Source organism: Lepidochelys kempii, chromosome 16 (assembly GCF_965140285.1).
Source record: "Lepidochelys kempii isolate rLepKem1 chromosome 16, rLepKem1.hap1, whole genome shotgun sequence".
In the NCBI taxonomy this organism is placed as follows: domain Eukaryota; kingdom Metazoa; phylum Chordata; order Testudines; family Cheloniidae; genus Lepidochelys; species Lepidochelys kempii.
In genome coordinates, this window is record NC_136395.1 from 10,358,302 (window position 1) to 10,374,954 (window position 16,653).

The following is a 16,653-nucleotide window of genomic DNA, read 5'->3' on the forward strand; positions in this document are numbered from 1 at the left end:
CACTGGAACAGAAGATGTCACATATTTCTCATAAATGGGCCTTGGTCTCTGAGGACAGAAATTGGCCAGAGAGCACTTTCATGGAGGGACATAAGATGGGAAGTTTAGTTTAGCCAAGTGATAGTACAATGGGATAACATAGTGCAATGCTATTGGGCAGTGCGGGAATAATGCACTCCATTTTCATCTTTGGACACCTTTGTTACAAGCCTACATTAACTCATGAAAAAAGAGTCTGGTCTCTCACTCAGCCTGCTCACACAATTCACGATTCGACAGCAGAACTCACTGCAACAAGATGCTATTCCAGTCAAGAGTGTAGTGGGATTTTTCAAGAGCATTAGACATTTATATGGATAACAAGAATATCCAGGATTCAATAGGAAATATTTTAAAAATAAAGTAGCTTTGGAAGGAATGCAGATCTCATGCTCAGGGCATAAGTCAACTTCTGACTACTGGGGTTGAGAGGGAGGAGCCTTTCCTGGGGGAAGGTTGTCCCATCACTGCCTGGGTCTGTTGCATGTTCCTCTGAAGCAGCTGGTACTGGCAGGCCACTGTCGGAGACAGGCTTTTGCGCTAGATGGTCTGGTATAATTGCGGATCCCAAGGGTTTTTCTTGACTCAAGCAGTTCTTGATCTACTCAGGTAGTTCCAAAAAGCTCCAACATTCTGCAGGAGCCGCAGTGAGGGGGAACATGCAGCCTAGCACACAGCTGTGGGGGTAAATCTGTTGCCACACGTGCCTCTCAATAAAATGAGGTTTCTCTCTGGAAAGCAGAGTCTGTATTGTTTCAGCAAGACTTTGTGCTGTAGCTTCATTGTCAGTCTCTAATCCTCACACTTGTGTAAAAGTCCCTTCCTGACACAACTGCTCAGCTTTCAGTCTCTTCCAATCCCGCTGGTTTCCCAGTCCTCCAGAGAGTCCTCCAGCGGGGAAGTCAAGACCTACTATTTCTAAAGCAAAAATCAAGCAGAAACCACCCACCCCAAATCTACAAATCATCAAGATGTCCTTATAACTCATCAAGAAGCATGAAAAGGTACAGCCCCAATTTTTTCCCTTGTTGCTAAGTCGCCTTTTAAACTTCTTTCCCTCTATTTTTATTCTCACTGTCAATTTCCTCCTCCAGCTCTGGCTCTTCAGTTACTTGCTCTTTGTTCTCACTTGTTACGCGTGCAGACAGGAAAGCTTCCGCAGGATTTTCAAGTCATGCTTGTCATCTGGCTTGTTTGATCTCTCCCTTTCTCCCCCATTTTTAATAATCCTTCTTGCTCCAGCACAGCCCACAATGGGTTCTGAGGGTTTACAGCTTGAGTTCAGGGAATGGGGCGGGGGGGGGGGGGGGAGCGCGGGGGAGAAAGACAGCCCTTGTGCGAATTTTATGAAGTTAGCAGAAGCCTTCGGTTAATTACATCCTTCCCTTCATTGAGGATTGGTATTATTCTCCATGTAGAACGGCAAAACAGCACAGTGGCAGAACTGGCCATACAGGAGCTGTAGATTATCATGCAATTATGTGGGAGAAATGACGTTATTGCAGAATATCCGGAAAAGTGCCTTACAGGAATTGTATTGTCACACACTGGGGTAGGGCAAATGGTTATTAACAACACAGGGGAGGCGAGTGGCTGAGATCCTTGACTAAAGGGGGTGCAGGGAGTGGGGGTAGCTGTAAATTAGGGAGTTTTTATTAACTTCAAACCTCTTCAGAACATGTCAGGGGAATGAAGAGCTGCCTCTGAGCAGAGACAGCCGGCGCTGTCACTGGGGCACTTATTGGCACCATGGCGCTCATTGACTCTCCTGCATCCACTCCCAGTCTCTCTCCAATAAGTTTGAAAGCAAACTGTGAGAGCACAGGGGCTACTCCTCTCAGCCTGTAGCAGACAGGAAAAGGCCTGGGTCAGGATGACATGAATCCATGTGAAAGCCACGGGAGGCCGCAGGCACAGCCAAGGCAGACGTTTAAGGCTTGAAGTGCGTGGTGCTGCCGGGCTGCAAAGGTTTGACACGTGAGCACTGGCATGGTGGGGGAGGGGAGGAAAAGGCGAATGGCAGCGTGAGCACGAAAGCTTCAAATTCGCTGCCCCTGAATGCGATAGCTATTGGTTTAAATGATCTTCGGGAGCTTGGGCTCGAATGGCAGCCCCTCACAATATGTTCTCATTCTTTTCTGGTTGCTCCAGTTCGTTGGTGCTTGGGAAGATGTAGGGCTAGTCACACTGGCCAGAGACAGCTGTAACGTGGCTTGGTGCCCGCAGCTCACTTCGTTCAGCCCCTGCTAGGCCCGGACGGGGCTCTCACCCTGCTTTGCCAAGGCACTCGGATCCTGACTTCAGCACTTCCTGCTGCTTGAGTCCTGGGCTCCCCAGTGTATTGCATGCCGGGGCTACACTGAAAACTTCCGCAGGCATAGCTTTGTCAAGCGGGGGTGTGATTTTGCTGACGTAGCTGTAGACAGTTACACAGCAGAAAAGTCCCTGTGTTTGGTTTAGCTTATTTCATTTGGGGAACTTGTATAAGCTATACTGACAAAAGCACTCTTTTGCCTGTAGCAGCTGTATCGACACCAGGAGGGTTAGCCAATCTAGCCATACCAGCAACCGTTTTCTGGTATAGACAAGGCCCCAGTCCTGGTCTGCCAAACACTTGATGATTCCTGTCTCAGGCTTTTTTACAGCGTTCCCCGACCTAAAGCATCCACTATGCTATTACAACTGCTGGAATCTCTCACAGCTTTGGTAATACATCTTAATGCCTACTTGTGACAACCTCTGCTAGCCAAGTCCTTTGGACAGAGTGTAAATTGTGCTTCATTGCTTAGCGGGTTTGTGATCTGGGCACATGTCCAGGGATGGACTAAAATGAGCCTCGCTTTCAACAGAACCATAGACGAGGGTTGTTGGAAATAACATCCTGGGCTGTCTCGTCAACTCTTTGGTTGCGTAGGAACCTCTCCTGCTTGAGCCTAGCTTTGAGTCCCTTTAATATTTGACAGGTTTCAGAGTAACAGCCGTGTTAGTCTGTATTCGCAAAAAGAAAAGGAGGACTTGTGGCACCTTAGAGACTAACCAATTTATTAGAGCATAAGCTTTCGTGAGCTACAGCTCACTTCCTCAGATGCATATCGTGGAAACTGCAGCAGGCTTTATATATACACAGAGAATATGAAACAATACCTGTTCCCACCCCACTGTCCTGCTGGTAATAGCTTATCTAAAGTGATTTCCAGCACAAATCCAGGTTTTCTCACCCTCCACCCCGCCACACAAATTCACTCTCCTGCTGGTGATAGCCCATCCAAAGTGACAACTCTTTACACAATGTGCATGACAATCAAGCTGGGCTATTTCCTGCATAAATCCAGGTTCTCACATCCCCCCCACCCCCATACACACACAAACTCACTCTCCTGCTGGTAATAGCTCATCCAAACTGACCACTCTTCAAGTTAAAATCCAAGTTAAACCAGAACATCTGGGGGGGGGGGGTAGGAAAAAACAAGAGGAAACAGGCTACCTTGTAAGGTACCTTGCAAGGTAGCCTGTTTCCTCTTGTTTTTTCCTACCCCCCCCAGATGTTCTGGTTTAACTTGGATTTTAACTTGAAGAGTGGTCAGTTTGGATGAGCTATTACCAGCAGGAGAGTGAGTTTGTGTGTGTATGGGGGTGGGGGGGATGTGAGAACCTGGATTTATGCAGGAAATAGCCCAGCTTGATTGTCATGCACATTGTGTAAAGAGTTGTCACTTTGGATGGGCTATCACCAGCAGGAGAGTGAATTTGTGTGGGGGGGTGGAGGGTGAGAAAACCTGGATTTGTGCTGGAAATCACTTTAGATAAGCTATTACCAGCAGGACAGTGGGGTGGGAATAGGTATTGTTTCATATTCTCTGTGTATATATAAAGCCTGCTGCAGTTTCCACGATATGCATCTGAGGAAGTGAGCTGTAGCTCACGAAAGCTTATGCTCTAATAAATTGGTTAGTCTCTAAGGTGCCACAAGTCCTCCTTTTCTTTTTAATATTTGAGGCCAATGCAGCTCACTAGGCAGAGAGTTGCATTGTCAAGAATTCCACCCCCCCTTAATTGCTTTCCTAAGGCAGGATTTGAACCCAGCTCTCCAGTGGCAAAGGGCAGCGCATGAACACATCATGAGCACATCTGCAGGACATTGGGCCAGACGGCTTTACTGACCTCTGTGGACGAGGATATTTTTTCCATCTGGGAAGGAGACAATGGCAGCAGTGATGGCTGCATGGGCAGGAGGCAAGAATGGCTAAAAATGGCCTGGGTCTGTGCAACTGGATAACATGGTTTTGGTAATTAAATATTCATGGTAAATAGGCTCCATGGCCTGTGATGGGATGTTAGATGGGGTGGGATCTGAGTTACCCAGGGAAGAATTTTCTGTAGTATCTGGCTGGTGAGTCTTGCGCATATGCTCAGGGTTTAGCTGATCGCCATATTTGGGGTTGGGAAGGAATTTTCCTCCAGGGCAGATTGGAAGAGGCCCTGGAGGTTTTTCGCCTTCCTCTGTAGCATGGGGCACGGGTCACTTGCTGGAGGATTCTCTGCTCCTTGAAGTCTTTAAACCATGATTTGAGGACTTCAGTAGCTCAGACATAGCTGAGAGGTTTTTCGCAGGAGTGGGTGGGTGAAATTCTGTGGCCTGCGTTGTGCAGGAGGTCAGTCTAGATGATCATAATGGTCCCTTCTGACCTAAATATCTATGAAAAAAACGTTGGCTCTTGTAGACTCCATTGGCAGGGCTAGTTCATCCACACCTTCTTTTTTGTTCCTTCTGTTAAAATAGCCGCACAACGATCCTATCAAAACTTAACGGATGTTGCTTACAGTGACTTTAAAGGGAGCGATCAATAGGGAGTAGGTGAGGTGCTTTTCCCTTCTGAGCTGTTTTCTGTAGTTGACATGTGTTACAGGGGATCTTCCTTCCCCAGATCTTAACATTTTCATTGTCGAAACCCCAAAGGAAGAGCTGCAGTAATTACTCTTGTCATTGAGGGGACACTGAGTGTCTAAGTTGGCTGGAAACCAGGGGTTCCAATTTCCTTGCTCCGGGAAGATTGCATTCCTGATGCCTTTTGGATCCTATGCCCTCTTTTCTTCCCTTGCTGCTGGAGTGAAATGTGGTGCACTCAGGATAGCCTGAAACTGTGATGCCTTTTTGTTGTCTGTGTGTGATGCCTTTTAGTGTCTATGAATTGTCTGCCTGCCAAGATGGCAGCCATTTTGTTCTCAGAGTTATTGCAGACTGTTACAGGGTAGATACTCACACCATGCTCTTTCATGGAGATTTTACTTTTTTTTTTCTTGTTGTTTTCCTTTCTCTAAAGTAGGGTGTTTTGGACCAAACTTACATTTACACATGCATAGAGTAAACACTGTACATTGTTGTGTACAGGAACTGCTTTAGTTCAAAGAAACCATCAGCATTATGGAGTCTCTAATAAAGTGTCTCACACGATAGCCTTGTTAGGGGCTAATTTATGGTGTGACAGGGGGATGTGTTCCCCTATCATCTCACTGGGAAATGGAAAAGGAGCCATCTTTCTTTAGTTGGAGGTTGGCCAACTGCCCCATTCCCCAATAAGACCTTGGGTAGGAAAAAAGGGGGGCAATGAAATTTTCTTGGAATATTTTCACCCCTCACTGAATTTTCAAAAAGAAAAGGAGTACCTGTGGCACCTTAGAGACTAACCAATTTATTTGAGCATAAGCTTTCGTGAGCTACAGCTCACTTCATCGGATGCATACTGTGGAAAGTATAGAAGATCTTTTTATACACACAAAGCATGAAAAAATGGGTGTTTACCACTACAAAAGGTTCTCCGTCCCCCCACTCCCCTGCTGGTAATAGCTTATCTAAAGTGATCACTCTCTTTACAACGTGTATGATAATCAAGTTGGGCCATTTCCAGCACAAATCCAAGTTTTCTCCCCCCTCCCCCCCACACAAACCCACTCTCCTGTTGGTAATAGCTTATCTAAAGTGATCACTCTCCTTACAACGTGTATGATAATCAAGGTGGGCCATTTCCAGCACAAATCCAGGTTTTCTCCCCCCACACACAAACTCACTCTCCTGTTGGGGGGGGAGGGGAGAAAACCTGGATTTGTGCTGGAAATGGCCCAACTTGATTATCATACACGTTGTAAGGAGAGTGATCACTTTAGATAAGCTATTACCAGCAGGAGAGTGGGGTGGGGGGACAGAAAACCTTTTGTAGTGGTAAACACCCATTTTTTCATGCTTTGTGTGTATAAAAAGATCGTCTATACTTTCCACAGTATGCATCCGATGAAGTGAGCTGTAGCTCACGAAAGCTCATGCTCAAATAAATTGGTTAGTCTCTAAGGTGCCACAAGTCCTCCTTTTCTTTTTGCGAATACAGACTAACACGGCTGTTACTCTGAAACCTGTCACTGAATTTTGAAATTCAATTGAAATTTCAGAATTTGAAAAATTTCAACCAACTCTGTGGTTGGTTCCATCTGGAGTTAGTGCAGTAGGTAGAGATAGACATCAGCTGAAGATGTCATTGGCCTGCAGATTTCTGGACACTGGGGGCCAGTTTTCAGAAGAGCCATATTACATGCACATTTCGTATTAGGTGCACGATAGGAGCCGAGCTCTTGAAAATATGACCCCAACTGTGAGTACTGAGCAAATTTCAAAATGTCATCAACATTCTGAATTTGGAGGGGATTTTTGGTGGGATGGGGAGTGGGTGAGGAAATTTAGAATTGTTTTTCATAATTCCTCTAGTCTCCAATTGATCCAAACAATTATGGAGGTGGTTGAAATTTTTCATACTTGGAAATTTGCAAAATTCAAGGTTGTGTGCTGTGTGAATTCCTCCCCACACTCAGGATCTTGTGGGGTGGCTCAGCAATCTCCTAAAGAGCAAGGCAGGCGACTCCAGAAGGCTAAGTTAATAATTTTGAACTCATGTAACTGAAGGAGGTAAAATTGTTTAAGATTAAGTGGAAAACATCAAAATCAGATAAAACAAAAAGTATTTGTGTGTCTGTGTACATGGGACCTTCTACTCTACTGGATGGAATCAGAACTGCTCAACCGTGTGTCATAGGCTCTATATTGCAGAGAGCTAATGAAGATTTTCCTTTAGCTCGAGTAGCAGGGATATGTAACTTAGGAGCAGGCAGATATGCATTGTATGTTTTCACTGGCTACTGAATGCAGTGTAATGACCACCGTGAAGTCCTAGGTGGCCTGAATTTGTTATCATTCTTCATTTATTTGTATTTTGAAAAACTCACATTTAATTCAATTTCTTTCTTTCTCTCTCTTTCTCACCTTTCCCACCCCTGCCCCTTTTTGTCTTAAATCAGGATTCTAGCCACCGCTGGGACTGATTTTGACCTACGGACCCTGCGAGCTGTTCGGGTATTGAGACCTTTGAAATTGGTGTCAGGAATTCCAAGTGAGTGTAAAGAGAACCATTGCAACATCATTGTCAGAGAGGCCCCCTGGCCTTTGGGGTCTGTGTCCTCTGATCTATATAATCTTCCCCCTGCTTCCTATCACACTGGGGTGCCCTTGCTTTCCACGCCTGAGGTCCTGATTTTCCATTGCTCTGTGTTGTGGGTCAGCTTTTACACCTATGCAAAGGGCGTGCAAAGTGCTCCCTACTAGGCCCCAGGATTGGAACTTCACAGATTTGGTTCTTGAGACGTCTTCACTCTGGGACTTGATCTGTACTCCAAGCACTGCCAGATGCCAAGTTTGCCAACCTTCTGGCCTCTCGAATTGGCTCGAATTGGCTCGAATTCCCAAGGGAGATCTTTAGCTGGAGCTAGGGCAGTTAACACCAAATGTGGCTCTGGCCTCCCATGTTACTCAGCCTGTAAGTAACACCAGGTAAGGGCAAGGGAGATAAAGGGAGAGTACCTCTAATCAAGTTTTCACCATAGGCAACGTGATACTTTTATCGTTTGAGTTGCCCAGATGCTCTGGTGAGGGGCACTGTAGAAATACTTTGCAGAGGACTCCTAGTGATACCTGTTCATTTTTCCCTTTCTGAATTTGGAACTGAAGCATTTTCCATGCAGCATGAGGCAGTGAGAGGAAATTGTTTCCCTTTTAAATGGGATGCACTTACATGAAGCTCAGCTGTTCATCCAGACTAACTCATTAACATCCTTCTCCTCCTCTCAAACAGCAGCCTGGTGTTTCAGCTCTACTCCAGAGGTGGTTTCTTGCAGCCAAAACACCAGGGGCTGTGCAGAGCTGATGAGGAATGAGCTTCCCTGCTTCTTGTGCTGGAAACTTGAGACTGCAGTTCCCTTTGGGAGCACAGATTACATAGGCATTTCCCATGCAGAAGGAAAGGGCTCGTGCCTCAGCTTGTGACAAGCTGACATCTATTTATTAATATGTATTTGAAATGAATAGTCATAGGGAAATGCCCTTCATCTGTTAAGCACCAACCAACAAATGCTTTTTGATTGTGCAAGGCCATTTAAATAGACATGATGAAGCATTGGAGGGGAAACTAAGCTGAAATGACTTATCTAAGATCACTTGATAAATCAGAGCTGGGACTGGAACTTGTGTCTACTACATCCCAGCCTACTGCTTTATCCACTAGGCCATTGACTGACCCTTCTTCCGAGCCCACTTGTGAGGTGCATTGAGAGTGTGGGGAAGGATTGTCCTGCCATTGCCCATGCTGTGGGTGGATAAAGAGCAGCTTCCACTCCCCAGGGCTGTAAATCAGGCACCTTTCTCTAGCATGAAATTCATATGAAAAATTAAAGCAAGTTTAATAAAATAATCATGATCCCATATAGGAACCACAAGGAGGGTGAAATCACAGATACGAGAGTTTCTTAAAGGAGAACAACACACCCACTCCATTGCATAAAGGCATCCCTGAGTAAAGAGATCAGCACAAGGAGTATGCACCACTTAAGTCCAGCGTACGCCTTATTCTGAATGCGTAAGTGGGACTTCCGTGGCACAGAGGCTGTGTGCGGGCTCTCTGCATAGGGGCGAATTTCACCTCACTATAACCACACAACATTACACACTTCCATGGAATACTCTAGGGCCCCAGTCAACTTTCTAAAACTGATTATCTGGTGGGAGAGAGTCTCCCATTTTGATGATTACATGTGAGAAAACTGCCACTTTTTGCTTCATGGGCACTTATGCCTTATGAAAACAGACATTCAACTTAATACAGCCAGCCACAACTCTTCCGCCCCTTGAGCCGAGTGGTAACTATAGCCCAGTGTGACATCATAGATTTAAGGCATACTATAGATCTGCTATATAATTGAAAGGCTGCTTTGGGATGATCCTTTTGCCCCAGTGTGGGCCCCACAGCCAAGGTAGCTTTAAACGGGTGGTTAACAGTGCATTGCTTTCCTTAGGCACATCTGCATAAAATGATCAGACACCTTTATCTCTTTGCCATCTCCTCTTTTCTCCCCTGTTTTAATTGAAACTGAATTTGAGTGCTGGTGAAAAGGCCCAAGATTGGAAGCCCGAGAGACAGCAGGCCTTTTTGTTTGTCAGTGGGTCTCACTTAAAGCAGGGCAACGTTTTTCCGACTAATCGTTTAGTCACTGAAAAATGCACGTGGGGTTGACTGAAATGATTGGCAACTTTGCTTGGAGTTTGCTGAATCGTTTCAACCAAACTGGAAAAGTCTATGTCCGTCGGTAATGTCGATAACATTTCGTTTGGCTCCCCAAAAATTCTGTTTTGATTTTTCAGGCTTTTGTCAGAAGCGAGGAAAAGAGTCCTAAAAATGACAGGGGAGGAGGCGGTGCTGGTGTTGGCTCCCTTTATAAGCTTTAGCTCCCAGGTTAGGGCATTCAGTGGGGATGGGGGAGACACCGGTTCAATTCCCCTCTCTGTCTGATGCAGAGCAGGCATTTAAACTTGCAGACTTGGCGATGGGATATTCTGGTATGGGGCTTTCTCAAACTCCCCTCTTAAAGCTGTTCCACTTTTTATCGATAATTATAGTCACTGGAGCAGGGCCTTAAAGTTGGGTCTCCCACCTCCCCGGCGAGTGTGCTAACTACCAGGCTGAAAAGCATTCTCACTTCCCCCCCTCGCCCAGTGACTGTGACTTGCCATGATGCTCTCTCTGACCCACTGACTCCTTGGCCCCTGTGGGAAACAAGAGTGCCAAATTCACACCGATTGTGGCATTAATTTTTTTGGTATTTGGACCCATCCTCTGGGCGCTGGCTTGAGACCACCAACATGTTTCACATGAGCCACTGAACAGCTTTTAGGACCTGGCCTGGCTCCCACTGATGCTAATTGGAAGATTTTGATGGGATCTGGTTCGGAGCCTTAATCCTTACTGAGCAGAGAGAGCTTTGAATCAATGACCTAGAAGAAGAGGCATTGCTGGACATTGCCAATCCAGAGCATTTTATTAAAAATCCAAAGTCCCCTACCTTCCAAAAAACCCTTCTTTTCCTCCAGTCACTGACTACAATAATTTCCTTGCTTCCTACAGGTTTGCAGGTTGTCCTCAAGTCCATCATGAAGGCCATGGTGCCCTTGCTCCAGATCGGGCTGCTTCTCTTCTTTGCTATAGTGATGTTTGCCATCATTGGGCTGGAGTTCTACATGGGGAAGTTTCATAAAACCTGCTTCTCGAATGAAACAGGTGAGATTGAGCTGCTGCTGTTCCCTCAGTAAGTCAGCAGGGCACACATTGTCTGTTTGAGGGCCTAGTGTCCTCTCTCAGGGAAGTGACCTATGTAAGAAAGGTTGAATTCCACCAGGTTTTTTGTGATGAGACTTAAAGCCAAAGTCCAGGAGCTTGTCTAGTGATGATCCCATGACCCAGAGGTGTCGTGACAAAATTCCAGCTGGCATAATTACCTTCTGCCTCCCTTATTCATCCTGCAGTTTGACTTGGATGTAGTGGGCCCAGTTTTCTGCTGATACAAATCTCTGCAGCTTGACTGACCCGGTACTCTTGACTTCCTGTTCTAAACTGTTGTGCACTGAGCCTGTTTCTGTTCTTTCCAGGGTGATTTGTGTGTAACATTTGATGATGAACACAATTTCCAGTTTTTGTCTCTAAGTTCATTCAGTCTTCTTCAATTTCTCCTTTCCATTCAACTTAGTTTTCTGATTCTTATTTTACCCTCAGTGTTTTCTGGCTTTCTTCTAGCTGATTAAACAACAGCCTTCTATATTAGACTCCTTTCTCCCTCCTGCTTTGTTTTCTTTTTCCCCTTCCACTCCTCCTCTCCCTCCCAGCCCACTTTCTCAGTGCTGCAGAACGCCTGGGTGCACACATGCATACTGCCAACCAGATACATTCTCCTCTCATTTACAGCACTGTGGCTGGGATGGATTGACTCCCAGTTTACACCAGCATGTGTCAGAGGCAGCTCAGGCCCTCTGTGTGTGTGTGACTTTTGCATTGTAACTGGCAATCAGGCACTCATGGCGCTGGCTGGATGCAATGACTTTTGATTTCCAGATGATTGGGGTTCTGATGTGCAGCTGTTTAATTGTGAGATCTCTAGAAGGTTGCTGGGGTAAGAGATAACACCATAGCATGAAGCCTGGGTTGGGACAGATGGCGAGCAGCAGAGAAGTCAGAGAGAGAGAGAGAGAGAGAGAGACGAATGAAAATTCTGGGAGGAGGACACAGGGGTGAAGGACTTCACAGAGAGGGAAGTCAGAACTGGACAGAGCTTTGAGAAGAGCAGGCCAAGGGCATGACCGTGAAGGTGAGTCTGAAGGATAGTCCAGAGACGGTGAGAAAGAGGAACTGGATGGCCGCTAGGTATGACTGGCCATCGATGTGAGGGTTGAAGTCCCTGTGAATAAGGAGAGACAGGGACAGATGGAAAAATCAGTCAGAGAGGAAGAAAGGTCCAAAGGGGTGGTTCAGAACCCAGCTGAGGGAGAGACGAAGGAGGGAGTAGAGTGCGAGCAGGCCAAAGCTGAGAAGGAGAGGGCCGAATGAGGGGCTATGGCAGATGAGAGGAAGGCGGAATCTATGGCATAACCACAGTCTTCCAGGTGGGGCATGTAGGAAAGAGAGAGGCTTAAGAAGGAAGTGGCTAGGGAAGCAATTGTGTGGGGTTTGGGAAGAGTGTGACGCAGGCTCCTGGAGCGTGGCCGGGGATGTTTAAGTACCAGTCTTGTAAGGGCGACATGGCTGGGCCCTTAGGATACGAGATAATCATGTTAAACAGTGTGTGCTAACACTGTGAAAAGTATCTGCACGCTGACCCCTCCCATCTGCTGCACTGACTCCATAGTCCCGCGGGGCAGCCCTGCCGTTACATACAGTCCGATCAGCAATGCAGCACCTGTGGTTGGAGAGAGAGAAAGCCCCCACAGCGTGTTAATAAAAGGCCAGATAAAGGATAAGGATAAAACCTGGCAACTGCCATAAGAAACGTTGCGTCCTGGAAATGGGAAATTGGACCCTGCAGTGAAAATAACATGTGTCTACCTGCCGCTATGTAATAAACCCCAGAAAATAGAGGATTAGGGCCCGGACAATCAGAGTCCCTTAACTAAGGGCAGGGTGCAACATCAGAATAGCCGCTTGGGGTGCAATTTAACTGTAAAAAACACAGAGCGTGTTCTGCTAAGTCAGCTCTTTTGGGGGGGCGGAGGGAGCCTGTCTGTTTGTTCTGTGTTTGTACAACAGCCCAATGGGGTTCTGGTCCAGGACTGGGGCTCAGAGATGCTACCACAATTCAAATTGATAATAACAATATTACTGTACTGGAAGTGGAAGATCTTTCCCAAGCGGAGACGGCAGTGTAAGCAGTTATATAGAGCTTTGCCTTTTCAAAGAGCTTTCCAGCTATTAGTGAAATGATCCTTACACCCCCCTCAGTGAGCTGGGTAGCTATTTAAATAGGCTTAAAAGGCTGCCTGGCCATTGAATGATGTGGGGCTTTCAGCTCTGTTCTGGGCTCAGAAATAACTTCCATTGAACACACGCACAAGGCCACTGAGCAGCAGCATGGGAGGCAGTGTTCCCTAGTGGTTAGAGCACTGGACTGGGACTCAGGAGATGTGATTTTTATTCCTTGATCTGTCAGTGTGTGATGGCTGACCTCGTACAAATCACTTCCCTTTGTGTCTGTTTCCCCATCTGTAAAATGGGGGTAATGATACTGACCTTCTGGGTAAGATGCTTTGAGATCTCCTGATGAAAAGCGCTAGATAACAGCTAGGATTGTTCCTATTTTAGCCCCATTTTCTAGCTGGGGAAATAGAGGCACCGAGAAGGGAAGTAACTTGCCCAAGCTCACCCTGCAGCTCACGTGATAGAAATGGGGATGAGGTTTCAGGGGCCGGTTTCTCCGTTCTTGCGCCCTGTGTAGTCATTTATGCCAGTGCAAATGAAAAGCTCCTGAGTCAGCCTGGTAATGACTGGTGTGCAAGCAGCAGCACGGGGTCAGGGCAGCGGACAGTCTGGCCCCAGGTCTCCCGGGTGACTGAGGGGATGCAACTGGGGAGATGTTTGTTTGAGATGAGAGAAGATTGCAAGCACATGGGAGCAGAGACACAGGTGGGAGTCGGACTGTTTGGGGCCTGGCTGGTGAGGAGGAGGATCTGGTGTGGTAATGAGACAGCCATCGTCTGGGCTGACGCACTGGGGACCTCCAGAGGGAAAATCGTGAGTGGCTAAAGAGCCAACACTCCATAAGGGGAGCTGTAACAACTCACATCCGAGGTGGATTGGAACAGAGGGAGACCTGTAACGCGTCTACACCACACCGGTGGGTTACATGTGGAGCCTGCCAACGAGTGAGTGTGAGGAGGGGAGAGCTCTGGATAAAGAAGATGGCTAGAGTGGTGGTTAGTGGTAGACAGAAGATGGGGAGAGGTGAGAACCAGGGAACAGAAGATTCAAGTGATCAGGTGTTGGTCTAAGCATCACCTAATACTCTTCTTCATGCCCTTGGCACTTAATAAGTGGGCAGAGCGCTGCTTAGAATTCTCAGCCTTTCCCTTACTGACATGGCGGCTTTGGTGGGTGGTGCGAAGGAGGGAAAGTAATTAGGTAGCTGCTGGGTTTTTTTCCATTTAATGTTTGTAGCTTCTTTAAAAAAAATAAAATAAAAGCCACAGTCCCATTTATGGCCACTTGGGAGCCATCTTGGTGTATGACATCATGCTGATGTTATGACTGACAGATCTCCAGGCCAAGCGGAAGGCTGAGCCCTGTTTGTGGCATGTGATGTAACATACCCCGCTTAGCCCTGCTCTTGGAGCAGCACTCGAGTATGGAACTGGGAGCCCAGCCAGAAGCTTGTGAGTACCATACATCATGGCATCTGGCATCTCGACAGGAGGGAAGCAGGGCCAGCTCCAGAATGAAGGTTATGACCTCCTTAAAGCCTCCACCTTACCAGTGTATGAAGGAGTCGCTGTTAAAGGGCACCACGCAGCTCTCTGCTCTGCTCTGTGGTTAATGTGTTCATCTACAGATGAATTACCGAAATTGATTCTACCCAGTTCCCTCTCCTCCCCTCCTCGCTCACTCCCTCCGATCGGAAACGGAGCAATGGCATTTCTGAAAAGGCAGCGGGCGAGGTTTCCTGGATCTGGAATCCCTCGTGTGCAGGGAAAGCAAACATCCCGCTAATCTAATCAACCAGCCTTTTAAACCTAAATGCCTAATCTCCGAAGTGGTGCATTAACAAACTCAGGTCCATTTGCTCTGAGCATTGACTTCAGGGTGGGAATATGAACCTCCTCAAGTAGCTACATACCTGGAACAGTAGTAGGGCTGGGGATCTGGGGAGTTAGGGGGCTTCAGGCCTGGTCTTGTTCACAGTCCCCAAATGAAACAGTCACTTAGGATTCTTATGGAAGCCAAGAAGCAAAGAGCAGTAATTCAGAAAGACGGTGAGCTCATGGGATATGAATGGAAATGTGGTGGCTCAGATCGACACAGCATTAGTAATCCTATGGTACTGGGCGGCTCAACTATAAGGGGCAACTATGAGTGTTTGTGGGGTTTTTTCCCCCCTCAAATATCAGGGAAGGTTTGTCACGTGACCTTTTATGTATGGCACAATGGGCTGTTCTGAGCTTATGGAAAAGACCCTTTGTTTTGGTGAAAAACAGGCAAAAAATCTAAGACCCACACATTAGTGTGCAATTTTCAGTGAATATGTGATATATTTTCCACTCTCCATAATCTTCCATGCACTCGTGTGTTGCTGACATATAGAATTCTTTTATGCACAGCCATTTGCACCTGTTCTCATTCACCATTCCCTGCTTACCAGACTCCAGAAGTTAAGGTTACAAAATCATCTTGAGATAGGAAGGCATTACACTAATTTCTGAATTTTCCTTTGGACACCTACCTAGCCCTTTGAAACATGCAGTAGAGCAGTGATTCTCAAACTTTTGTACTGGTGACCCCTTTCACTTAGCAAGACTCTGAGTGCGACTCCCTTTATGAATTAAAACACTTTTTAATTGTGATGGGGTAAGGCCAGATAGATATATTAGCTCCAGGCTAAACAAATCCCTGGTACCAGGATAACTGAAATGGCAGCTGCTCTAGGTCAATTAAGACAGCTGGGGCCAATTAAGAACTTTCCAGAAGGCAGAGAGAACGTTAGGTTGACTGGGACACCTGAAGCCAATCGGGCTGGCTGAAACTAGTTAAAAGCCTCCCAGTTAGTCAGGTGGGTGTGCATGTCATGAACTGTGGGAGGAAGTTGCCAGCAAGTTAAAGAAGTGTGGGCTGGATGAATGGACTATAAGGTGGATAGAAAGTTGGCTAGATTGTCGGGTCAACGGGTAGTGATCAATGGCTCCATGTCTAGTTGGCAGCCAGTATCAAGTGGAGTGCCCCAAGGGTTGGTCCTCGGGCCGATTTTGTTCAATATCTTCATAAATGATCTGGAGGATCGTGTGGATTGCACCCTCAGCAAGTTTGCAGATGACACTAAACTGGGAGGAGAGGTATATATGCTGGAGGGTAGGGATAGGATACAGAGGGCCCTAGACAAATTAGAGGATTGGGCCAAAAGAAATCTGATGAGGTTCAACAAGGACGAGTGCAGAGTCCTGCACTTAGGATGGAAGAATCGCATGCACTGCTACAGACTAGGGACTGAATGGCGAGGCAGCAGTTCTGCAGAAAAGGACCTAGGGGTTACAGTGGACGAGAAGCTGGATATGAGTCAACAGTGTGCCCTTGTTGCCAAGAAGGCCAATGGCATTTTGGGCTGTATAAATAGGGGCATTGCCAGCAGATCGAGGGACGTGATCGTTCCCCTCTATTCGACATTGGTGAGGCCTCATCTGGAGTACTGTGTCCAGTTTTGGACAAGAAGGATGTGGAAAAATTGGAAAACGTCCAGCGGAGGGCAAGAAAAATGATTAGAGGACTGGAACACATGACTTATGAGGAGAGGCTGAGGGAACTGGGATTGTTTAGTCTGCGGAAGAGAAGAATGAGGGGGGATTTGATAGCTGCTTTCAACTACCTGAAAGGGGGTTCCAAAGAGGATGGATCTAGACTGTTCTCAGTGGTAGCTGATGACAGAACAAGGAGTAATGGTCTCAAGTTGCAGTGGGGGAGGTTTAGCTTGGATATTCGGAAAAACTTTTTCACTAGGAGG

General features: G+C 46.7%; 1 protein-coding gene across 10 annotated transcripts in view; it reads left to right on the forward strand.

The window, feature by feature from the left end:
- Nucleotides 1-16,653, forward strand: part of CACNA1B (calcium voltage-gated channel subunit alpha1 B) — a 470,003-nt gene that overhangs the window by 169,019 nt on the left and 284,331 nt on the right. For all 10 annotated transcript variants that reach the window (XM_073313878.1, XM_073313882.1, XM_073313876.1 and 7 more), the window contains exons 3-4: nt 7,381-7,472; nt 10,533-10,685. In XM_073313878.1, the coding sequence (XP_073169979.1) occupies nt 7,381-7,472; nt 10,533-10,685 (245 nt within the window). The remainder of the gene's footprint in view (nt 1-7,380; nt 7,473-10,532; nt 10,686-16,653) is intronic.